This window comes from Ixodes scapularis, unplaced genomic scaffold (genome assembly GCF_016920785.2).
Source record: "Ixodes scapularis isolate PalLabHiFi unplaced genomic scaffold, ASM1692078v2 PGA_scaffold12__126_contigs__length_90152505, whole genome shotgun sequence".
NCBI classification, from domain to species: domain Eukaryota; kingdom Metazoa; phylum Arthropoda; class Arachnida; order Ixodida; family Ixodidae; genus Ixodes; species Ixodes scapularis.
This window is the reverse complement of record NW_024609838.1, coordinates 24,459,420-24,485,118: the sequence shown is the minus strand read 5'-3', so window position 1 is coordinate 24,485,118 and position 25,699 is coordinate 24,459,420. Positions and strand designations below refer to the sequence as shown.

General features: G+C 46.2%; 2 protein-coding genes across 2 annotated transcripts in view; one reads left to right on the top strand and one right to left on the bottom strand.

Annotated features, from left to right (window-relative positions):
- The window catches only part of LOC115315461 (DNA-directed RNA polymerase I subunit RPA1), a 79,538-nt gene extending 60,630 nt beyond the window's left edge, over nucleotides 1-18,908 (bottom strand). The window contains exons 1-11 of the mRNA XM_040217029.3: nucleotides 18,613-18,908; nucleotides 17,615-17,742; nucleotides 16,060-16,291; nucleotides 12,690-12,924; nucleotides 10,668-10,941; nucleotides 9,655-9,813; nucleotides 6,893-6,961; nucleotides 6,751-6,825; nucleotides 4,935-5,155; nucleotides 3,016-3,235; nucleotides 696-949 (exon numbers count right to left, since the gene is read on the bottom strand). Coding sequence (XP_040072963.1) covers nucleotides 696-949; nucleotides 3,016-3,235; nucleotides 4,935-5,155; nucleotides 6,751-6,825; nucleotides 6,893-6,961; nucleotides 9,655-9,813; nucleotides 10,668-10,941; nucleotides 12,690-12,924; nucleotides 16,060-16,291; nucleotides 17,615-17,742; nucleotides 18,613-18,775 — 2,030 coding nt within the window. The 5' untranslated portion in view covers nucleotides 18,776-18,908. The remainder of the gene's footprint in view (nucleotides 1-695; nucleotides 950-3,015; nucleotides 3,236-4,934; nucleotides 5,156-6,750; nucleotides 6,826-6,892; nucleotides 6,962-9,654; nucleotides 9,814-10,667; nucleotides 10,942-12,689; nucleotides 12,925-16,059; nucleotides 16,292-17,614; nucleotides 17,743-18,612) is intronic.
- Nucleotides 18,909-18,939: 31 nt separating this feature from the next.
- LOC115332141 (2-(3-amino-3-carboxypropyl)histidine synthase subunit 2) lies at nucleotides 18,940-24,327 on the top strand. The gene is made up of 6 exons (XM_029994451.4): nucleotides 18,940-19,415; nucleotides 19,478-19,593; nucleotides 20,150-20,370; nucleotides 21,269-21,916; nucleotides 23,129-23,311; nucleotides 23,976-24,327. Exons 1-6 carry the CDS (start codon nucleotides 19,260-19,262, stop codon nucleotides 24,116-24,118), a joined length of 1,467 nt encoding a protein of 488 aa, XP_029850311.2. The 5' UTR covers nucleotides 18,940-19,259; the 3' UTR covers nucleotides 24,119-24,327.
- The last annotated feature ends 1,372 nt before the right edge of the window (nucleotides 24,328-25,699 follow it).

Below are 25,699 nucleotides of genomic sequence, written 5' to 3'. Positions count from 1 at the left end.
GAGGGTATACCCCTCCTCCCTCCTCCTCACCTCAACATCCTGGATGATGAGGCGAGGCTGGGGGAGAGGGGCACTGTGGGGGGGGGGGGGGGGGGAGGTTACGTGACCTCACGGTTACACTGATGCCAACGGCGACACCGCTCAAGCCGAAAACGGGTGCCTAAAAGCTGCACTCTAAAAAAAAAGGAAATACACACGGACACGGCTCAGCTGTGACACACTGGGTACCAGTACCCGCCACAAAACTTTGAAATTACAACAGTGGAAAAAAACAAAAGAAAAGGAGGAGCACATTTTTGTTTTTGTGACACAAGGTTTTAGAACAACAAAGTGATTATCGACACTCAGCTCTTTCTTTCACTTTCTCAAACAGGTTTGCGGTACATGTTACTGATTCTGGTGTCGTCCACTACTTCTCGTGCGCAGCGTTACTACACAAAAAAGTTCATCTAAAAAGAAAAGAAAAAAAAACTGGGGCAGCATACTAAGTTTTATTAGAAAAAAAACAAAACAATCTTTAGAAACAAAACCGCAAACCTTTTCTGGCCTTCCTACCTTAAGAACCGCAAAACGCTTACGGATGAGGGAAACTCACTCGCAGGCATACGCAGTAAAGAGCCACTTTCTAAGTCAACACGTCGCTACAAACGCAGTTTCCGCACCGCGTCTCGGTCAGACGTTGCCGAATTTCTCACCTGTTGAAAAAGCGCCCCTGCATGGTGAGCAAAGAGCCCGCAATCACATGATCCTGGATGAGTCCACTCAAGGGAGTGCCATCTTTGGGCACCAGGTACTGCCGGTTTACTGTCGCCACCTGACTGGCCTCTGCACGTGCCAGCTCGCTCTGGGGAAAGTGGGCGTTCATCTCGTCGCCGTCGAAGTCGGCGTTGTAACATTTGCAGTTGGCGTAGTGCAAACGCAGTGTCTTTTCACCGGGCAGCACTCGTGCCTGTAAGAGCAGGAAGAAAAATGTCACGTTTTCATGCTACGAAAGTGTCTAGCCGTTAGCGACAATGACATGCAAATACCTGCACAATGGGCTGGAATGCTGCATGCACGAGCAGCGAGAGAGTGATTTTGTCTAAATACATACAGTCCCACTTAACAGAAGTTACACTTGTCAAGAGACAAGAAGGTCAATTTGAAGTCGTCGGCAAATCAAACAAAAACGTGTGCAAAGTTCCACTTCTCTGTCAAGCTCCAAATTAACAAAGTTCCATTCACCGAGCGTCGTCTGAACGTTTGCAGCCATAAGCTAGAGAGTGACAAAGCACTTCCCATAGAAAAATTCCAGATTGGCCGAGTCGTCGGACGCTAACTCGCAGCATTTGCGAACAAAGCTTGACAATAAAGTGAATTTTTGAACCACTTTCTGATTTAAATGACATTGACAGGGCTTGTTGCTGTTCATGTTGAGGACATTTCTGCCAAATTTTGTTAACCTGGGTGAAGTACAAAAAAAATTGCAAATGTTTAAAGATGAAAGTGGGCGTGTCTGCATAGGAAAACTATTGTTTTGAAAATACTTATAAATTTCTCGTTTTCATGTGTTATATTGCTTTAGGACAGTCCAGAACAGATAGTTATGGAGCTATATTTCTATATTATACCATCTTTCATGACAAAAAAAGTCACATAAACACAAACACTGTTTTTTAGATTTTCATCTTTGTCCAAAATTTTCATTCTTGAGCATGAAAAATGACAAAAATAAAAAATACAAGCTCATAGCTATCTTCTCCTTTAAACTTCACTCTAGAAGAACTCATAAAAATGAATCCAAGTTACGTAATAACAAAACAATAGTTTTCCTAAAGTGAAATTTATGCCAAAAAGTGGAAAGGAGAAAAATGTGTTCAAAGTGTTCTAACTCCTGCCTTTTCTTTAGCATCGGAGGACCGAAAATAATTTATAAAAAATTAACTATGCAGTGTAAACTAATGAAACTTTCTGGGAATACTCTCTAGGTGTTGGTGGATGTAAATATGACATTTTTTAAAATCAACTTTTTTTGCCGAAATTGTTTTTTCTGGGTAGTGTCCCCCCTTAATATTGCAGCCAACTTTAAAAACATGTGCAACAGTTTTAAAAGTGCCACCACCGTGAAAAAGTCTGTCAGGAGTGAGAAAAGTTGGTGATGACAATAATCCTGCTTGTCAGCGAGAAGCGTTCATTGAAAGATTGTTTGTAAGGTGTCCAACGCATTGACCAGTTCCAAACACGCACATAGATGAATATAAAGGGTGTTTCTTTTTAAACTTATCAGATTATTTTAAAAAAAAAACGAGAAAGCAACACTAAATGCGGTTTGTGCAGGCGAGCTATATGACGAGAGGTCATGATATAAGGGGCTAATCGTAACGATCAGTCGGCTAATTAACTAAAATATGTTCATTAATGTTTCAATTACTGAAAATAAACACATGATTACAATTAGGAATTTACTGAGCATCATTTCAAACCACTAAATCAGTCAATATCAGAAAGACTTGGAGCACGTGGGAAGCACGGTGGAGTACTAAAGCTCCCGCTCGGGCAGCAGGTGCGATAAAGCGCCCTCGCGGTTTTTCCATCTCTAATCATAACCCCAGCCTTCTGCCTGTCACACGAGTGGTTACTTTAGCGCACTACTGCGCTTTACACGCGCTCAGTCTTTCTAAGAATGATCGATTTAGTGGATTGAGATGACACTCAGCAAGTTTCTAATTGGAACCATATGTTTGTTTCTTGAAATTAAATTTAATTAAAATAAATTAAGGTAACTAGCCAACTTATTGTGATGAATGGCCCCCCTCCCCCTTTATATGTCCCCTGGCTGTATAACTCACCTGCACAAACTGCATTAGTGTAGCTTTCATGCCTCTTTTTAAAAAAAAATCTGTTAAGCTTAGTAAAAAAAAAAAAAAACCTGTAAGTGACGCAGACATAACATAACAGAACAGGGTGACAGCCCGCGAAGTTCAAACGGAACGTCCTGGTAGATGTGCGGACGGTGGAGCTGATCACCCGACTCACCTGGTGAGCCATGATACTCGGCTTGTGTAGCGTGGGCTGCCGGTTTAGCAGCAGCATGTCGCCCGTCCGCAGGTGGCGGTGCACCGTCTTGCACCGTGCCAGGGTGTTCTTAAAAGAGTCCGACGGCGTCATCAGCTGCTTGGCGATGGCCTCCCGACGGACACGGTTTGTTGGGTCCAGCCGCGTCACCGTCCCGTCCCCGTGCTCCACGAGCAACGCTCTGCCGGCCACGACAGAGAAGGAAGGAAGTTAAAATCAAACACTGGTCAATATTTTTTAATTTGGAATTACCACTCTTTTCAGCTAAAGCAGTGTCCCTGAATTACAATGTATAATGTTTTTTTCTCGGTATTGCATGCAGTTTTATAAGTATCCCAACTCAAAGTTTGGTTTTGGGTGTCTACGGCAAAACCGAAACTAACTATCAGCTACAGGGACAGCAACATTGATCATCAGCCATACGGCCGCGAGGTGACGTCCAAGGGGTGCTGCAGTACGCGGCAAAACCAATCAACCACAGCTCCACTGCAATGTGACGTCACAAGGGTGCTGCGCCAATGTTCCTTGACTAAAAGCCAACCCGCCTGCCGCCCGCTAAAGAGCAGCTGGTCGCATCTTTAAAATCGGTTTTAATGGAGTATGCGGCTTCATTTTCACGTAATATTTCGGCTGTCATCATATTTTGTGCCACTAAAGCAATACCAGTCATTTATTTTAGTTTCATTATCGATCAGAGTTGCTTTTTAAATGGACACTGACACCCCCCAAAAATTTTCATATATTTTTTTTGCCAGGCAATCGATTATGGTGTCAGAAGACTACCAAGTCACTATTTCGCTACAGCGTCACATATATTTTTAATAAAGTAAAAAAAAAACCAACTGCTCAAAACCAAAACAGAAAATGGGCTGAGGAAAAAGAAGAAATATAGAGGGGAAAGTTACAAAAAGTCACGCGGCTGTGAAACTTTTTTTTTTTTTTTTCAATCAATGTATTTGCAGTTTTTTAGAAGCCACAAAAAATGGGTATCATATTTTTTTGTCTATTTTTAGTACTACGTGTGCGCCATCGATGACCCACGACTTTGATTATCTTTGATAGTTGTGTCTAAACCATAGAAAATGGCACATGACCACGGAGAAGAGAGTGAGTGTGACTCAGACCGGCCAGTTCTCGATAGACGGAAAGAAAAGAAATTTCGAGCCACAAATTGTGTTCTGGGTAGTTGGGCTCTCATATTTCATGTACAAATAAAAAAACCTTGGCACGCATAAACACTCCGCCAGTGTCCGTTTAAGGAAGTGTGAGTAAACAGAAACTGGTTACTGGCTGATCCATGCATTATTAGTTAGCCAAAATAAAAAAATCTCCTTTTTGAAATAACTGCTGATTGCTTAGAAGTAGACAAAGACCTCATTAGATGAAATGAAGAAATAAAACATAACAGACATGACAAAGCAAATACTTGTATGAGTTCATCTTATTTTTATTTTCATTTTGAATTTTTTTAAATACTTCTAAACAGTGCACGAGACTTTTAAAAATATAAAACAACTAGCCTCTACTAAAGTTTTGCTAAAAAAATATTGTTTTATGGAGCCTTTGTGTCTATGAACAGTTGCAAAACAGCTATTTTTGTGATAACCATGAGCCATACACTGCGCGACACCATTAGCATGAACAAGCGGTCTTCATTTAATTTTATTTCCATTTTTTTTCTTAAAGCTTCAATCCAACCATGAAAACTACAGGCATAGTACAAAGTGTTCTCCCGGAACATGAACCTAAGCAGCAAAATTTAGTGCCCATCAATACCCCCCAAAACACAAAAAAGCACTGACGCCGTGTTTGCACCAATTGCGTTGTCCAGCTTACGAGTTGAGCGGCGTTCTGCCATGCCTAGGCACGACCTCGCTCACCCCGGGTAGACGTTGGGTCCGTTGATGACGGCCTTTCGGAGCTCTGACACATTTCTGTCGGTGACAGGCTCAGGGTAAGAAAGCCTCGTCGCAAACACCATCGGCACTCCGATCTCGTCCACGCCGATGTACGGGTCGGGCGAGATGACCGAACGGGCCGCGTAGTTCACACGCTTGCCCATCATGTGCTTGCGGAACAGGCCCTCTTTCTTCTCCAGGATCTGTGTCAACGTGAGCGAAACGGTAAAACGACAATACACGAGCCCAAGCATCGTACCAGGGCTAAACAGTGCTCATCTCCAGAACGTGTGTCGATGCAGAAGCTCGTTGTTAGCAATGTCGAAACATACCTCAAAACTAATCCCAGCAAGAAAGGTTTCTATTTTTATTGCACATCAGCCTCTTAACTAAAAAATGATGCACTCCTTTGCTCTACCAACCCAGACGTTTCGTATACAGAATGCATTAGCATATAATATGCAAATCTGGGCAGTGCGATGCAACGTGGTGTCCCGGTGTCACATGGCGCAGTGATATGTGGTGATCTGGTGTCGGATTACACCATGACTTGACGGCCAACGTTACTGGATCTAATAATGCTGTCGACACCTTGACGCCATACGACACGACTTTTCACTGCGGGTCACGTGACCTGGGATAGCCTGATGCATGTCACATATTCACATGAACGCGCGACTCGTAGTGGCACTGGCCACATAACCACGTGACCCACAGTGACACTCACCACGTGATCCGCTGTAGCATCCCGCTATACATAGCAGGACGTTCACCTGCAGATTTAGCTGATGACGAACTGGCACGACTATGACGACACGATACCGACGACTACACAAATCCCAAGTTCGCTTGCATTTAAATGCCTTCTGCAAGAAAAAAACATGCCAACACCGGCAGAAGGCAACTGGCTATGAGTGCATCTGCTTTTTTGGTTGCATGTACTTGTATACAGTCGCCGACCGATTTTTCGGACACGTCCGATTATTCGAACGTTTTCGCTGAATCGTCACTCACCCCATAGAGTTAATGTAGAACATTGACCAAAATTTCGGACGCCATAAAGCTTATTGCTCTATATTTCGGACATAATTTGTGTGATTTCCTCAGTTTACAATCACAAAACCGCCGCCACGATAGCCCCGCGAGCTTAGCCACCGCCATTTTGGTTGTTTCGATTTTGCCCTGTAGCCTCAATACCACGTCTTACGCAATAAACAAGCTGGGTTGAGACCATAGTCGGGTTTTCCGGTTCCACTATAGCCAACATGGCCACCATCTGACCATTCTTATGGCTCTTCCAGTTCTTCTCGTGGTCCGTGTTTTTCGAGTGCGACCGCAAGAAAAGCGGCCGTCTGCTGTTCTTGTGGTCTTTGAGCGCGAAGGTCTTTTACCAATAGGCTTAGTATTGAAGCGAGCTTGATGGACTAAACATTGTCTACAAAGAGTGCCAAAGGGCGCATACTTTAACTTTGCCCTTTGTGACAATGAAGGCGCCGACAAAGCACAGCTCTGTGATCAAACAGATCAACAAACGAGTGAAAAGTGAACGATATAAAGCAGAAGTTGTATGAGAACTTAAAATTGACATCAAGCAAGTGGAAAGTGGCCAATAAACAGCGGAATATGCGCATAAATTTGATATTTTGGTTGAAATCAATTTTTCAGACCGCTTGATTATTTGGACAATATTCGGCGTCTCCTCCGAGTCCGAAAGATTGGCCGGCAACTGTATGCCTTTCTGCTAATAAAACTAATTGAAGTAGCTTCCAATGAATGCCGGCAATGAGATCGACCTCACCTGCTTGATGCCCGGCGTCGCCTTGTTACTGCTCAGCCTGTCGAGTTCGCTGTCCACCACGACGTTAACCGCAACCTGTGGTGAATTTTGATTATTCGCGTGTGAAGTGTATGGGAAACTACAAACGAAACTCCGCACATACCTGCAGGTTGTTCCACGCGACGTGAAGCTTAGAACTCAGGTCCTTGCCAGGTAGCTTGTCCACGACTTGCTGAAAAAATCAATCAGTCAATCAATCAATTCACCAATCAAATGTTTACGTGAAGGGCGAGTCGTCTGCTTCTTGCGCAGGAGTTGCGGTAACGTCAGAATGACGCCGAGCTCTGAATGGCTTTGATTGAAAGGATTGTGGGTAGTAGACCTCAATGCTAGGTGCCTTGAGGTCTACCCACTATTTTTTTCAATCAGCCAATAAGAGCTCGGCGTTCTGACATCATCATAACCCCTGTGCACAAAGTGAACAAACTTGTGCTATGCATTAACCTCCAAATATCAAAAGGGATGAAGAACTAAGCAAGAACTCCTATCCCCATTTCTGGGGATCATCCCCACACTACAAGGCAAAGGTTTCCCCAAGTTGACAGATGTCCCAGACCTTTTCCAAGCAATTTCTTTACAAATTTATTCCCAGAAGTTCAGCAGTGAGCACGGGCTTTTAGCATCATTGCAACCGTGCGTCCTGTGACATTGCCTTTACAGCACTTTTTTGCAATATTTTTGTTTCAGTATAGACTTTCTTTGTTTTATGTGGTGAATGTTTGCTATATATTGTTTAACGCAAAGTGCCGCATCGCTTCCCCAGTTTCTCCAGGTTCCTGGAGAACAAGAGGCACGAGTCCGTAGATGCCACATTTCGCGGCACGGCTTTTCCCCAGTTTTGCGACAATGTAAAAACACTTCGGAAAGGGGGAAAGCAAGCACACATCCGTATCCCCTTGGCTCCACCAGTCTCCCCATATTTTCAATATCAAAAGAAAAATTTCCCTTGTATTCTGAGCATTGACACACAAACCTTTAGCATAATTCCGTTGTCTCGATGGCAAAGGTTTTTTTCTATACATCCTTTACCACACCAACACTCTAGCAATGTGCCCTTATGTTTCCCTGGATATACAGGAGGAAGAAAGCAGATATTAATACCATAGAATACCCTGCATTCGCCCAATCCGCACCAAGTGCCCATCCCCAAAATTTGAAATATCTGAAAAAATATCCACATACAAATATATGTAAAATTGATGACCTTACATGCACCCATCCCTATTTTTTCGCGATTATCTTCGAATTTTGAGTTGACGCTTGCCCGGTATTTTACGGTAGAGTCCCTATTTCATAACACAATTGCCATCGACATTTGCAATGCCATAAAAATAATCCAGAAAATTTTCTGTTTTTTATAACGTTCATGGGGAAAACTTGATATGCCTACTCCTCCATCAGTTTCCCGACATTTCCCCCCGTTATTTAGACACTATATAGAAAGCTTTTTATATTTAGTAACATTACACAGCTTTTTACCACTAACTAAAAAGTGAAATTGACCTTATTATGATCCTCCTGTATTACGATAAAATTTTGATGCAAATGCCGTCGCTTTTTTCCGCAACATTATAGAAGATACAAGTTGGGATGACGTTTACAATGAAAAAGACCCCAATTTTAATTAAATTATGAAATTGGTTTGCAGAAGATGAAACACATTTACAATGAAGCATTTCCTCTCCAGCCAATAATAAATCACAAAAAGTCTAGGAAACCTTCGATTACACGCGCATTGTACAAAAGGATTAATGAATGTAACAAATTATACGACAAGTTCATCCGTACAGGAGACCAGGTAATATTACTCGAATATAAACAAAAGATAAACAAATTAGGCAAAGACCTGAAGAAAGAATGTGAAAAATAATATAAAAACAAGTTCCTAGCTATACCGAATGAACCTAGGAAACTCTGGAATACAGTCGGAAGCCTTTTTGAAAATCCAAAAAGTAAAATACCCTGTAAACTAGCATTTTATGGTATTCAGTACAGTGATGCCTCTTTGGCTGACAAATTTAATTCCTACTTTTTAAGTGCAGGTTCGTCACTGCAGTTACATGTCTCAAAAGGAAGATTAAACAAGTATATTTCATCTGCAGCCATAGACTCCATTTTCCTGACCACAACTGACGAACAAGAAATATATGTAATCTTTACATCTTTAACTATAAAAACAGCGGCCGGAGCAGACAACATAAAAACCATACCAATCATAGCTGTTGCAAAGCTTTCGTGTTATCCTCTGCAGCATATATGCAACAATGCATTAACCACTGACACTTTTCCTGATGGCATGAAAGTTGCAAGAATTGCTGTCTTGCACAAAGGAGATTCTTTTGACAACATTAATAACTATAGGCCCATATCTATACTCCCTTTGTTTTTAAAAGTATTAGAACATTTGGCAAAAAAAAAAACAAAAAAACACTTCAGCAAGTTTTTGAATGAAAGAGATGTTTTTGTAATGCAGCAATCCGGTTTTCAAGGAAAAAAAGGTCAACCGAGATGGTACTACTTAGTATCAAAGAAAAACTAACCAATAATGTTGAAAATAAACTATTTACCACTGGAGTAGTCCTTGATTTTAGGAAGGCATTTGATCCCATTAAACGTAATATCTTGTTTTATAAACTATGTTATAAAATTTTATAAAATTTGAGGTGTTGCTTCCGATTTCAATTCAATATAAGAAATTCCCTTTTATCCCCTCATCCCCTTCCCCAACTCAGTCGCCAACCGAGGCAGGCCGCCTTGGTTAACCTCTCTGTTTTCTCCTCCTGCCCTTACCTTCTTCTTCTTACAGTAATATTATACAAAGAAGTTTCCCTGGGCATCTGGGGAATAAACTCGAAACGTGCACACCTGCAATCTCTGCATCTCCATGGTATCCTCAGAGGATTCGCTGTCTTGGTTGCGCTCCATGAGCTTGAGCACTGCCCTGGCAGCGTCGCAGCACTGCAGAACCTTGGACAGGCTCACCGTCTGCGGGTGCTCATACTTGCGGCCATGCATGAAGTTCATCTGCAGAGAGTTCACCCTTGCTCAGGTAATCTTGTAGGCAAAATCAGTTGTTCACATCCGAACCTTTACTCCGGTAACCGCAAGTACTAAAACGTTGCCACACTGCCCCGACCGCTGGCACAGCATTTTGGCCAAGTCAGAATGTTTGGCAACGCACAGTTCCTTCTTGAGGTGCAGTAGCGGGGAGAAGAAAGGATCCTAGGGTCAAAACCCTCCCCCTGCTGTAGAAAATGACCATGCACTTCCACCACCCCCTCACACCCTTTACTCTCTATGCACAGTTCCATAGCTTCCTCCTCCCCCAAAAACAATTCCTGGCTATGCCACTGCTCAGGTGCAAATAAAACTGTTTATGTTTCTTCCCTGACACCACATACTAAAGTCGGAGGAGTTGACAATTTGAAGCTGAAGAGCATGTTTGTGCAAGAGGGCCATAGGGGCCACAACAATGATGGTTCCTTTGTCCGTTGTCCTTCGGCTAGGTGGATAGAGGGTTAATTGAAACCAACAAAACCTACTGCATCAGTGGAGTGTACGATACATCACAAGGAATCAGTGGCCAAGAGTGCGCAACACAGCTCGGAGCATGCGGAGCAGAAGCTCACACTGTGGAACCCAGGGATCCTGGGTTCAATCTCCACCTCTGCCCATTTCGATCTGGACGAGCTTCGTACCGGTGTAAGGCCATACATCGCCAAATTTCTCACCTACGACATAAACCGGCGTCACCACACCTCAAAGGCAAACGGACCTAACGCCGTCTAAATATAAGCTTCTAATTTGGATTTGATACGTCATACCACCACAGGGGTGCCCCAAATAAAAGAAATCAAGAAGCAGACGGAGACACCCACCGGCCGGAAGCGTGTAGGCGGCACCACGAGGGCCTCCAGAAAGAACATGTCCACGGGATGCTTCTGGGAGTCCGAGCCCAGGGCTCCAAACAGGTGCCTGAGCAGCGGACTCTCGTTTTGCCAGAGCAGCCGCAGGTGCTTGCGGGCCTCTAGGGGCGTCAGGTATGTCTGTGCCCCCGTGTCCACAGACTCCTCCTTCACCGGGACCTCCTCTTCCTCTTCGGGGATGTCCATCCCCTCATCGTCCCCAAAGTCCCCAAACTCGCGCCTCATCCTGAAACGGGACCGAGGAAGACGACTCGCTATACTAAGTTTGTCTGTCCTCACATGAACGGAAAAGGCCAGCACGGAATCTTTCAAAAGTGTCTAAGCCTGTTCATAAGAACAAACTTGTTCTATGTGATATGACATCAGACGCAAATACTCCTCTGACATGATACAATATCAAATCCAAGGACTTGTTTGATCATATCAAACAAGTCCTTGGAATATCAAACGAACTCAATCAATCTATTGAATATTTATGTTTGCATTTGCGTGTGCAGAGAAAGATTATGCCATAACGTAATGAAATTACTGTACTCCAAATTATGTCTCCTTCAGAGAACACAAATTGCGGCACAGGACGTGTGCAGACACGTTGCTCTCGAAAGAGTGAATGGGACCCAACAAGAATAGTTTGATTGAAGAAAGAGTATTACTAAGTAAACAGGCGAGCTGGTTGATGTTACACATATTTGAAAAAGAAAACGGATCACGGTAAAAGCAACAGCCAGCCGGGCGGCCTGGCTGTGTTCGCTATATCGAGTGTCCCCGCCATAGGAGTTGGATACAAAAAGACAATGCTCCTATACTATTACTGTGATTTTAAAGGGCATATTTGGACTGTTTGATATAAATAATATTTCGAAATACCCGAGTGTGGTATAACCGGGCTCGGCTGTAGTTCCCAAGTTGAAGGGAGCCCGAACCAAAATTTAGATTTCGCAAAATAAGGTTGCAGAAGTGTCCAACGGGACGCTATGAATGCCAAAACATCCCTCATACATCAATATCGCAAACGGAGGGCAGTATTTTTTGGAAAAGCAGGGCGCGATCAAGCGAGGAATGTGACGTAACGATTCTCTTCGAACAGTTGAGTATGAGGGGAAGCGGCCTCGCTTCGGTTCACCTGCTCGAGGGGACGAAGCGAAGAGGAGAGGGAATGGGAATCGCGACGTCACACGTCCCGTCAGCCTCGTCGACAATGTTCAATCGCGCAATTCTTTTCCAAAAATACGGCCATCAGTTAGAGATATTGCTGTATGAGTGATGTTTTTGGGTTTTGCAGCCTCCCGCCTATCGCTCCCGCCTTTTGTTTTGTGAGCTCCAAATTTCGATTCAGCATTCCTTTAAGGGCAATATTTTTCTTTCTTTTCAATGGCAACTCATAATTCATAACGCAAACTCAGCTAAACGAAAAAGCACTGCATTTAGACCGTCTGCCATTATGGTAGCTTACATGCAAATCAATAAAGACAAACATACACTGCACAAAACTCTTTGCGCAAACGAGCGATCGAAGCATTTTTCTGTTTATCTCCTAAATTTATATGCTAGTATCAAAACTACAGGTGTGGTGGAAACTATTCACTCATCAATAAGTAAAATGTGAAAAGGTGCCAATGTCCCCTTTGCGCTGCGTCGCGCACCATACATGCACCTATGTAGAGAGAGTGGTGTTATTCCATCATTAAAGCGTCAGGTACAGTCTCCACCAATACGAAAGACTCACCTGCCTAGATACTCTAGGCGGCGGTGTCGAGCACACGTCGACCAGAAGCGTATTATTTCTAGAGAGCATAGAACGGAGGTCTGGTTATTTACTTCATTAGAAGCAATCCGGGCCTGCTGGCCAAAGCAAATTCGGCACAGCTGCCAGAAACTATCCTGTCGAACGGGTCTTTCACATCGTTCGAGACTGTACAACTCTGGACGAGGTGGGCGCAGTCACTTTCGAAAATGGTCCACGACCGTACCCACCTGGCGGACGTGCCGACGATGGGGACAGGAGTCCGAGAGGCGACCTGGGCGCGGCCGGTGTAGACGAACCGTGCGTTGTTTTGGATAGTCATGCCCCTTCGCACATCACCACAGTGGGGGCACTTGCGGGGGGCCCCCATCAGGTGCTCCCGCACAAACGTCTTGATCAGGCGCTGGCGGCACTCCACCACATTCTTCACGTTGGCGCTGCGCCGCGCCTCCTCCAGATCCACGCCTGCGTTCGTGCTCTCTCATTTACCGATTCGCGGGTGAAAAACCCGATCCCAATTCTTGTCTAATGTCGCCAGTTGCCAACGGCACGAAAACGGCGAGGAGCTTTTGCAAGCCTGCCCTCCGCACGACGATTGGTTTGCGGCCTCTTTACTCACCCTGCACAGGGTGCTAAGTAAATCTGTCCCGTAAAGTATACCACAACGTTAACTAAAAACGTCACAGGGGCTAAAAAATAAAAAAATAAATTAATACAGCATTCGTGCGATTGTTGAATACTCTAGAGTGCTGTGATACTGATGCCTCATCGCAAACGCAACGTTGAACGAACGCGAACAAGGTGTTACTGTCGTCCGCCGGTAAGCTACGTGAAGAGCGAAATTCGGTGAAACATACTTTTGTCCTGTCCGCTTTACTTATAATATTTATATTTCATAAAAAAATGAAAGCCGCTTACAACTCCCTGTAACGCCGAATTGGAGCGCAGCTCTTGAGGAGGAGGAGGGAAGGGCACTTGGGGGGGGGGGGTTAAACTAACCAGGGGGGGGGGGGGTCACGTGACCTTGGGGGTCACGTGACCCCCAATGCCGATGATGTCATCACTGACGTCACTGATGACGTCATCAGTGACGATGACGATGCGGGTACCGATGACGTCATTAGTGACGTCACTGATGACTTCACCAGTGATGATGACGATGACGATGCGATTGTCGGTGACGTCATCAGTGACATCGCTGATGACGTCATCAGTGATGATGACGATGACGATGCGGATGCCGGTGACGACATCAGTGACGTCACTGATGACGTCATCAGTGATGATGACGATGACGATGACGATGCGGATGTCGGTAACGTCATCAGTGATGATGACGATGACGATGCGGATGCCGGTGACGTCATCAGTGATGATGACGATGACGATGTGGATGCCGGTGACATCAGTGATGATGACGATGACGATGTGGATGCCGGTGACGTCATCAGTGATGATGACGATGACGATGTGGATGCCGGTGACGTCATCAGTGATGATGACGATGACGATGTGGATGCCGGTGACGTCATCAGTGATGATGACGATGACAATATGGATGCCGGTGACGTCATCAGTGATGATGACGATGATGATGTGGATGCCGGTGACGTCATCAGTGATGATGACGATGACGATGTGGATGCCGGTGACGTCATCAGTGATGATGACGGTGGATGCCGGTGACGTCATCAGTGATGATGACGATGACGATGCGGATGCCGGTGACGTCATCAGTGATGATGACGATGACGATGTGGATGCCAGTGACGTCATCAGTGATGACGATGACGTCATCAGTGATGATGACGATGACGATGTGGATGCCGGTGACGTCATCAGTGACGATGACGTCATCGGGGGGTCACGCGACATCGGCGGGGGTCACGTGACCTCGAGGAGGGGGGTCACGTGACCTCAGGGGAGTCACGTGACTTCGGGGGGTCACGTGACCCCCCACGAGGTCACGTGACCCCGGTGGGGGGCTCGCGCGGTGCATTATGGGACATTTCCCATGATGCACCGCGCAATTACGCCGACGGCGACGCCGCTCAAGCCGGAAACGGGCCCCTAAGAGCTGCGCTCTAAAAATGAAAGTCGTTACAATTCCCTGTAACGCCGGTTAGAGCGCAGCTCTTGAGGAGGAAAATGGAAGCGTACTGGGGGATATCTGACTCCTTGAGGTCACGTGACCTCAGGGGGGCGTCGTGTGACGTCGGGGGGAGGGGGGGGGGGGGGGGGTGTCACTTGACCTCGGGGGAGGAGGGTCACGTGACCTCGGGGGAGGGGGCCACGTGACCTCGGGGGAGGGGGCCACGTGACCTTGGGGGTGACCTTGCGGTTACGCCAACGGCGACGCCGCTCAAGCCGGAAACGGGCCCCCAAGAGCTGCGTTCTAAAACAGATAACCATATATTTGTCACTGTGTGCTTTCTTGATCACAATGTAGTGGATAAAATTACCTGCACTGCACTTCATACTATTTTAAGCGACAACAACGTGGGGCCCCATTCTGTGGGCAGAGGGCTTATGCGAGTGGTTCTCAAACACGGATGTGTCGAGACCCCTTGGGGACCTGCCAAAGTGATGGGGGACTTCATGTCGGCGGGGGGATGGGGAGGGAGGGGGTACAAAATAATACAATTAATTGCAGTGTGAAAAGGGCATCCCTTACTGTTATAGACATAAATTAGAGTGGGGAAGAAAAATCACCATAAAATTATATATCCCTATCGGTACCGACGGTACTGACTGTTATAGACAGGAGAAGTGGGAAGCATCAAGCAGAAGGATAAATGGATGGATAGATATAACGGCCGTACTCTTTAGAACAAGCAATAGCCTGCACCACCTAGCCAAAAGCAACAAAAAAAGTTTTGTTTCTTTTTTCTTTAAGGAAAAAAAAGGGGGGGGGGGGGGGGGGGGGGGGGGGGGCTGAAGGTTGAAGCGGAGCTTTGCAGACCCCAAAAATGGCTTTTGAGAACCACTGGCTTATGGTATAAAAAAGTGAAAGCCGTTTACAACTCCCTGTAACGCCGAATTGGAGCGCAGCTCTTGAGGAGGAGGAGGGAAGGGTACTGAGGGAAGGGTAGACCCCTCCTCCTCCTCCTCCTCCCCTCATTCTTTAATATGCTCCGGGGGGGTCACCTGACCTCGGGGGAGAGGGTCACGTGACCTCGAGGGGGGGGGGGGGAAGGGGGGGGGCCACGTGACCTCGGGGAGGGGGGTCACGTGACCCGGGAGGTCATGTGACCTAGGGGGTCACATGACCTTGGAATGACCTTGGGACGGGTCACGTGACCTTGGGGGGTCATGTGTCCTGGGGGTCACGTGACCTTGGGGTGACCTTGGTTACGCCGACGGCGACGCCGCTCAAGCCGGAAACAAGCGCCTAAGAGCTGCGCTCTAAAAGCCAAACGTACTGGGCGGAGCAGGCAAAGCATCCAGCTTTGTTTTTGCATTTTTGTGGGAGACTGCGGGCTTTTATTGGTTCCGGTTGGACAGTTGAGCTTAGTGAACAGTGGTGGTGTGCAGATCAGGCCATGTGCTGTTATTCTCACCATACTGTCAAAGACTATAGTAACATCGCCAATCACCGACCTTCCATGACAGACTTGACGCGCTCATCGATGCGCTTCTTGAGCGCCAGGCCCATGACGGAGCGGCTGGCCTTGCCCTTCTCGTCCGTGATGGCCTCGGCTGCAAGCTCCTGCAGTTCTTGCACAGCGCCCACGGCCCCGTACTGCAGCACTTGCAACTGGGCCAAAGTCAGCTGACACACCGCTGGTGGCGACAGCAGGCGGGCACAGCCAAAGCAGCTGCCGCGCAGCAACTGCAGAAAAGTGGACGGCGTGCAACGAGGTGAACCACAGCTGTGCCTTCCGAGAAACCCTTAGCGACGATCCGGCACAAATACAGTGAGAGCGTTCATGGTATAAGTTTTCCGTGATGGTGAGACGAAAATGCATGTATTTATTGTTTTATTGTTGTCTTTATAGCGAGGTATCCACATTAACAGGGTCTATGTTATATTTATTTATTTATTTCAATACCCTCAGGGCCCATAGGGCATTACAGAGGGGGTGGGGCATATAAGAATTCACTCAAAAGAAAATACTAACGTAAAAGGCAGTGATTAAAACACATTCAATTCGACAAAATATTAACAAAAGTGATTTGTAAGTGCTTCTTTAAATAAATCAAGTGATGGGATAGCTGCTAAAGATGCTTGAAGGTGGTTCCACTCAGAAGTGATGACTGAATTTGAAAATTCAACAAAAATGTGTCTGGTCGGGTCGGAGAATCCGTAGCACGGCAACAGTTTTTCGCGCGCTCTCCGCGAGGTGGGGAGGACATACAGGCATCTGTGATGTGGCACCTGCGACCTCAAACGTGACAACATTTAGCCCTCTCCAGGGAGAAACATCTCCCGTGCAAATACACCATGCCTGGTGTCTTTTAATGAGTCTTCATTCTTCTCCCTAGATTTCCATCCCATGGCATTACAGGTAACGAGGAATGTGACACATTGCCGCAATCCTGACGGCTGCATGGCAACCAAATTCAGATGCAGAAGACTCTGGTTCTGCGGTAGCTCGTTCGACAACTGGTCAGTCGCAAACACTTTGGCAGATGTTCGTCTGATAACAGAAGCTTCTATAACCGACCGCAGGGACTGTTACGATTTGTGGTGTTCTGCAATGCCTCCCGTGACGCAACTTGTTGCCATTTCAGAAAAACTACAATGAATGGACAATGTAAGACACTACCAGTCAAAGATTCACTCCAGGTATTGTAGCATGATCGACTACGGTGTGGGGAGCTCCTTTGGCTTCTACGCAGAGAGCAAGTGATCTGTTTCTTGCGCAGGGGTTGCTGTGACATCAGAACAATGCCAAGCTCCAAGTGGCTTTGACTGGGGGAACAGTGGGTAGTCCTCAATGCTAGATGCCTTAAAACCTACCCACTTCCTTTTTTTTTTTTTTTTTTTAATCAGTTAGTAAGATTATTTGCGTTCTGCATTTGCGTTTTGACATCATTGCAACCCCTGTGCAAGAAGCAGACGAACATGCACTCCGCATAACTTCTTGTGTTATTGACTTTGTCTAAGCTGCGAGCAGATTAACTACATGCAGGCTTCTTCGGCTTCCCTTACCTGGTACAGCGTCCTGAAGAAGAGGGGATTGAAGGTGAGCAGTGGGAGGCTGATGTGTCCAATGTGGCCGGGGCAGGCGACGAAGCCGAGACCGCACGTGGCACACACCTCATCTCGATCGCTGGGCCCTGCGTTGCATTTCGCCGACAGCAATGAATGTGATGTGAACTGCCGCGTTCTCACAATCATCTCCTAGACAACAAAGCCCTGCTAAATTATCAGAGTCGCTTGCCCGAAGTCATCACAGGACTCGGATTGGAGACGAGAGCTGCGTCAACGTTTGGCTGGTATACCGTGTTCAATCAGCGAGGACACGATTCCCAGCCGAACGCCGAAGCAGCACTTGTGTTTTAAGCTGTGCCCCGCGCTGGCCTTCTTTACGCAACGCTGAAAATTCAGCACTATGGGCTTTGTAGTCCAGGAGGTGTTGGTGCAGTTCACTCAAATAGCTGTCTGACGTGTGAACAAAGGAATTTGTCAGAGTACAACTCTGGTTCTTCTTGGATTACAAAAGAATGGGTGATGGTACCGACAGCCACAGCTAGGAAACAGTAGTCTGTTACACGTTGGGAAAGCTGAACAAGCTCCTCCTCCAAACCTCTCCGTTTGCCATGGATGGATGGATGCTAGTAGCTGTACCCTTTATAACGGGCGGTAGCTTGCGCCACCTAGCCTAGAAACCACAAAAAAAAGTATAATTTCTTGAGGAGGACACTACCATGATTGGTTGCTTTCTCCTCTCCAGCGTTCGCTCTGCTGAAGTGGTAAAGAGTGGAGGGCATTTTAAGCCCTCCACTCTTGGTTGTGTGTGTGTGTGCCACACTGGTGTGCCACATATGGGGGGAGAAGGAGAAGGTAGAAAAGTGTGCAGACACTTCGGTGTGCATGCATGTGCAATGCTCACACGAATGTCTGCGTTTGTTAGTCTTTAGCTGATCGGACAGGTAGTCTAGCTACTGCTTGCGGATTTTGGCATGGCTTTGGGGGAAGCGACTTACCAAGCAGAGAGTCGTGCAGGCCACCTTTCGTGGGGTGGCCGACGATGTCGAAGGTTTCCGAGCATGTCACGCTTAGCACGCTCAGTCGCAAAAGTTCGTCCGTGCTGAACACGTTGAAACTCACGCCGTCGACGGAGCGATACGGTATCTTGTCGAAATCCATTGTTTGTTGCAAGTACGACCTGTAATCAACGTTTACGCTACCATAACAACACCACTTCGCCCATCGTGAGCGTCGAAACACATGGCTTCAAAACTGGCACGTGTTCGACTGTCGCGCAAAACTTGGCGGATTTGGCTGTGTGACGTCATAGATGCACGCAAGTCGCCTACTCTCAAGCCACTACTTTCAGAATATTTCAATATTTTTACAGGTTTTTTGGGGGTTTTTTTAGGTAAGTTTTAAAAATTCTAGCGCAAAATTTTTGTAGTAACCGACAGCCACGAATAACCTTATAGGTGACGCGGGTTACCACCCAACACAAAGTGTACAAATCGTTGTCCCCATCCACTTAACACCGAAAACATCCGAAAACGAAAACGCCGGAAACAGCATGAACACATTGAACACGTGCTGGCTTGTTTACAGGTGATCTTACCGAAAGTTTGACGCCTTCGGAGTGTGCTACGGCCGCTACATCCGCACTATGGCTTTGTCGTTTAGTAGCAGCGGTCGTGCCGCAATCGATCAAACTTTGGACGCGTCTGTCGAGAGCTTAGCGCGAACCAGCGACTCCGAGATCGCATCCAAATACGAGATTGAGCGCTGCGTGGCATGGATCCAAGATCATGGTTATAAAACGGTAAGGATTTGTCGCTGTTACCCTAAATCAGATGATTACCTTGGACACTTTCTCGTTTCCAGATTGCGCTTCAGTTTCCGGACGAAATGCTTATCGATTCCGTGAGGGTCACGCTGCTCATTCAGAAAGCCGTTGTCGATGTTCGCCTCTTCATCCTCGGTGACACGTCTTACGGAAGGTATGAACGCATCGACGCGAGCCAAGATTCATCTAGGATGTCCACTATGAATCCTAGTACTGTAAAACGAGCCGTAGAAATCGGCGTCTGTTATCAAAAAGGTGGAACGTTCACCGAATGTGCATTTTACCTGGTGCAATTTCTATTCATAGTTCCCTTTCTGTGAAAAATGAAACCCGCCAACTTGTCAGGATAAAACACGGACGTGTTCGCAGACGGCCAAGCAAACGGTGGATGGCGCCACAAGCTACAGCCATCGCAAACTCGGTCGTTTGCAAACACATATGCCAGTGACCCTAAAAGGTTTGTTGGTCAGATTTTTCACGGGAAGGAAGTTACACCTTGAAATTGCACCAGGTAAAGTGTACCACTTAAATGCACATTCGGCGAAAGTTTCAGCCGTCTGTGTGCAGGCACCGATTTTTGCGGCTCGTTTTACAGCGCCAAGATCAATTCGAGACACCCCGCTTATTCCCGAGTCAAGTACCGTGTAATTTCCTCTCAACGTGCTCAACTCGCCAAGTAATTACTCCCAATTAATTAAATTTTTTTCCAGCTGTTGCGTGGACGAAGTCGCTGCAGAGCACATTCAGGCGGACAGCATCATTCACTTCGGTCACTCCTGCCTTAGTGTGCCGTCGAAGCTGCCGGTCCTCTTCGTCTTCGGAAACAGCCCCTGCGACTTGAACGAACTGGAGCAAGGCTTGAAGAATGCATACTTTGACCCAGACACCCAGATTGTGGTGCTTTTTGACACTCAGTACGACCATTGCAGGGGTGAGTATGCACTGTTCAGTTTGGAAGCTACACTTTACGCGCTCACATATTTCCTTTCATCCAAGCTTCTTTCACAATGCATTTCGGGGTGTCGTGTAAATACCCTTGAAATGCTTGCCTTTGCCACGCACCAAACAGCTTATAACAGCAAATTGGTGGTGAAATTATATCAGTGAAAACACCCTATTGGACTGACTAATGCCCAGTCTGTGTTGTTGAACATTTGTTGACCCTCTTTGATTGTCCGTGACGCTTGCCCACGAAAACAGTGAGTCTGCCATCATGTCACACATACGTGGGGTTTTTTTCGGGTCTCTTATTTGTCAACGACTATTTTAACAATCGCTAAGTTTCATCTTGTTCCAATGGTTAGGTTCCCATTGTCCTCCGTGTGTCCTCGTTTAGGGTTGCCCTTCCTTTTTTGCGCCCCCTAGTTTAGGGGGGTTCAAGGCCCCCAAGGTCGTCAATGGGTTTTGCCCATTTTCCTGTTGGGGCCATCCGGCTCAACCTTGATTTTCTCTTGTGTGCTTTTCTGTTCGGGGTAATAGAATAAAACAATTTGAAGAAAATAAAAATATATCTTTTATTAAAATTATCAAAAAAACAAAAAGCTCAATTCCTCAATCACAATATAATGTCACGGACGTAAAAATAAAAGTAAAACCCGAAAATGAAGAGCCTTAGGCGTACACCAGTCAACATCTTTGATCACGCGAGTTATCATCTCATTCAAGACCAGTACGTCATCGGGCAAAGTCTCTCTCAAAATTATTGCATGCCAATTGTTGCATCACCTAGTTATCGTCAGTAAGCCTCCGGGCTACCAGTGGTGAATACAAATGTCGAGATAAGATGCTGCCCAGCAATAACTCAAGTTTGCCCCGTTCTCGTGTTGCAGATGAAATCTTCAAAATTGTCCACAAGAGTTACAAGAATGCGGTGCCGTCCACCCTGATCATCCCCGGCGATCCGGTCGGCGAGTCGGAGACCAACCCAAACTCCGTCTGCAAGTGCTCTCGAAGAATTGCGCTCCCGGCTTCTTCGAAGATAGAAGACTACGCCCTCTTCTATGTGGGACCTGAGGGCCGAACTCTCACAAACCTCATCTTTACCTTCAATGAGTGCCAGTGCCACTCGTACGACCCAGAGACCCAGCGCGTCCGCAAGGAGAGCGTGGCCGTGAACCGTCACCTGATGAGGCGCTACTACCTCATCGAGAAGGCCAAGGACGCCCGGATAGTCGGGATCCTGGTGGGGACCCTGGGCGTTCGCAACTACCTCTCTGTGCTGGACCATCTGAAGAAGCTCATTAGGAGAGCGGGCAAGAAGCCCTACATTCTCGCGGTGGGCAAACTCAACGTTGCGAAGCTCGCAAACTTCCAGGAAGTGGACGTCTACGTCCTGGTGGCATGTCCAGAGAACACGCTGCTGGACTCAAAGGAGTTCTTTCGCCCCGTCATCACGCCGTTTGAACTGGAGGTGGCGCTCAATCCGTCGCGAGAGTGGAACCGGACATTTTCCACGACCTTCGGAGACATCTTGCCAGGTACGAAAAGGTTCTACAGAGTTGTTCTTCGACTGCAGGTTTTTCTAGGTCATCAAAGTTCCCTTAGTTTGTCAAAGCCATTGGCTTACTTTTGCTCTTCCAGTATTTTTCGTAGCCAAGTCATTCGACAGTATTTTAGGAGTTGAAGCTACCACTAGTTTCATGGATTTCAGTCACATTTCTTTCTGACAGAGAATAGACCTTTTGCCAAATTACCCAAGCAAGGAGAATGCTGGGAATGTAGGTACATGCGCACGCACTCATCAGTTTAAGATTCTAAATAAATAACCTATATAAGATGTCGACAATGCACTGCAAAGTGCCATTTGTTTTAGGTTTATGCTTCAGAACAGTTACTGTTGCAGGAGCCAGCATGTGTAACTACACCCGCAGTGTGTTCCTTCGTGCTTGTGTCATCTAGCAAGAGCTCTATTCCTTTGCATATGTGCCAATCAGGAAAGGCCATTAGTGACATAAACTTTGCCTACTGAGGATGTCTGATCTCTTGACCAGTCTCGACTAGTGAGGAAGCATGAGTAGCACACTTTTATTGAAATTCTCAAAATGAGTAGTCCAGATCAGAATTATTAAGCACGTCATAGGCATGGATGCGACCGTAGCAAATCGAATTGAGATTTGCCGCCTATGATTGGGTAGAAGAGGAAGAGAAAGGAGGATTGGGGGTGTGTGATTGGTCACCTCTCGATTCAATGTGCTACAGTCACATCCGCGCAAACCCCGCCATGTATAGACCTTCCTGCTAGCAAAATGCAGGACATGCTGACGGGGGGGGGGGGGGGGAGGGAGGGAGAGAGAGAGAGAGAGAATAATGTAAAAAAAGTATGGTATTATCATGGCTGCAGCAGCTGAAAAAAGGAACACGCACACCACAAAAGGTGGCTCTTGAGTGCTGTCTGAATGCATATTATATACACCTGCAAATTGTATTCTAACAATTCAGCTCAAATAATTTTCACTCCCAGTGATATACTTTTTTTTTAATGCCAAATATGTATGTTATTAAGAGTGTCAAAGTTGAAAACAACAATCGATTGCAGCAGAACTCAGGGCTCCAAAAGGAAAGAACAATAAAAAGTTTTCGGCTTATCGTTTCCTGCCAATGGTTGCTTTTACTTACATGCCGAAGCTTTTTCTAACTCGGGTACCGAGTGATTGGACGCAGAACTTCAAGCAGACATACTTTCTCGGCAGGTGGAGACCTCTACATGGATCTGCAAGAGCAGACAGGATTGGAGGTCTACGACGTCTCCTTGGTGACCGGGATGATTCGCACCATGGGTGCACGGGAGCATGGCGTTGACTCGGCAAAGGAGTGTGCCTTGGTAGCCAAAGAGGGGACAGTGTCTATACCACAGCTACATACTGGAGCTGCAGGTACCCACCTCGTCAGTTGCATCAATGTTTGTGCACATTTGGCGATAGGCTAAAAGTGCAGTAGATGCTCTACCTGTTATCTTCTGCCGGGCTTTGGTATTTGATTGTGCGTACAACAAAGTTTCATCAAAAGCAGAAATTTTCGGTTAAGGTCGGTTCACGCAGCACCCGTTGCTTACATCGCGCTATGTTACGAAAGATTACACACAACATTCGGGGCATGGATGTTCCAGCCACTTGTAACATAAGAAAACATAAGCAAACGCTCCTGTTCGAATGGGCCTTTAAAGGTGAAACATTTTCTGTATTCTTCACCTGTCGCTGACTATAGTACAGACGTTTAAAGAGCCGACAATAAAAAGAGCAAGAAAATTTTCAGAAACCATCATTCTTAAAGTTGAGGGAGTCTTGTCTTTTACAGCAGAAAGACTGAATTGGTATCAACTTTTCGGGGTAATTTTCCTTTATTAAAATCTAAAATGGTCAAAAAAAAAGAAAGCATTCAGTCTTTGCTGATTTATGGCACCAAATCATTAGAGCTAAACAAAAAGGCCATAGCAGTGAAAAGACATTTAAAATAATATACAAGTTATCAATATCTGTTTCTCTCGAGTTTTGTTGCCAAATTGCCAACAAATGATTTGCAACTCATTTCATTTTTCAGGGGAGTTCCTAATGAGGCGATCATGGCAAGGCCTAGATGCCGACCTGGGCAAGACTCCGGCCTCGAGAGTCGTCAAGGGCAGGTCAGGACTTGCGGCAGGCTACGAGGGTGAAGGAAAAGACGGCGCTGACCCCGTGCCATAGCCAAGCCCAGTCAACTACACTTAGCCGTGAGCAAGACAAGGTGAAGCGAGGGGACGACATGCCACACACCAACTATACAAAAGACAGATGTGCGCTGCATGTCATGCTGAACATAACCGCACACCTGACAAACTGTGGTGCGTGTTGGCGATAGAAGAAACCAGGGGATGAAAATGTGTCCCAATAAAATGGAGTTCGCTCGATATGCACTATGTAGTACTATCTCAAAGCAAATTTGATAGACCATCTCTTCTATAGAGATAAAACGATTTTTAGAAAGGCCTGCACCTCAAAACTTGGCAGACCGTTGCATTTGCAAGCATTACAATGTGGGCCACTTTCACACCCGAAAAGCAAGACCATTTTTGTGACGTTTGCCAGTCACAAATCCGGTTCTTGGCTTTGAGAACTGTTTTCTTGTAGTTGAACTGTGTGTACCACTCTGCTTTAGATAGTTACAATAGGTGTCCCCTATTTAAGAACAGAAATTCTAAACAACGCTTACTTGTGTGACCTTTGGCACACTTGAAACAGACTGCAGTCTTTTACTTTATGTGCATGCAAAGCCGAAGCAATAAGTATGGGCATGTTGTTTTTAGCAATGCTTGCACTGCACAAGCATGCGCACTTGGCAGGAACGCTGGAACCCACTAGCTTGGTACTACTATATCTTCTGCTATGCTCACTTGTAATGACACGGAGTATTTGCCCTTTGTCTTTGGCTAGGTGTTTGGCATTTCGGGAAGTCCAGGCAAAAGTGAAGCCTGGATTAAAGCGTGGCCGCAAGGCTAGACACCGATTATCATCGTTTAGGATGGGAGGAGGAGCTCGGCTCTGATTGGTTAACAGGGAGGTCATGTGACCAGAGGGGTAGGCGAGGAGGAGCTCGACCACCTGCGCACACCGAGGAAGAAGGGCTCGAGAGTGTGGAAGGCTCTGAAAGATCGCCAGGTTTACCAGCCCGGTTGGCGGCAGTATCGCTTCATCCTAGGAACAACTACAAAGTGAAGAGTGCTGCGAATGTAGGCGTCTGGAGACGAGTATCGCTAAATGTTTGAGATGTTAGAATGTTTTATGTGTGCAACACAATTGCCTAGCAACCTGCCAAAAAATGTTTTGGTTTATCGACGAACTCTGTCGCCATCCATTGGGTAAGCCTGCCACACTTTCGGTTTGCATGTTTCCTTACGTTTTACACATCATTCCTTCACCATAAGAGTGAATTAGGTCCGACACTGGTATAAGCGACCATCTCCCGATTTTGATGAATTACCCGAGATTGGGGCGAGAGATTCGGAAATATCATCCGTGGAAGAGAAAGAAAAGGTGACGGGAGGAAACTCCTCTCTCGAAGATGGCACATATATTTAAAGTTGCAAACACTGCAAAGCCTACCGTCTAGTTAAAGGGACAATGAAGACGATTTTATTTAATTTTTTTAAATGGCGTTTTTATGCTTCTTGGGAACATAGCATGCTGCCCAATTTTTTGAAGACATTTGTGATGCACATTTCTGTGCCTACGAAAGAAGTAAAGAAACCGAAACTGAACAATCTCCATTCTCGTCTCTGGGCCTCCGAA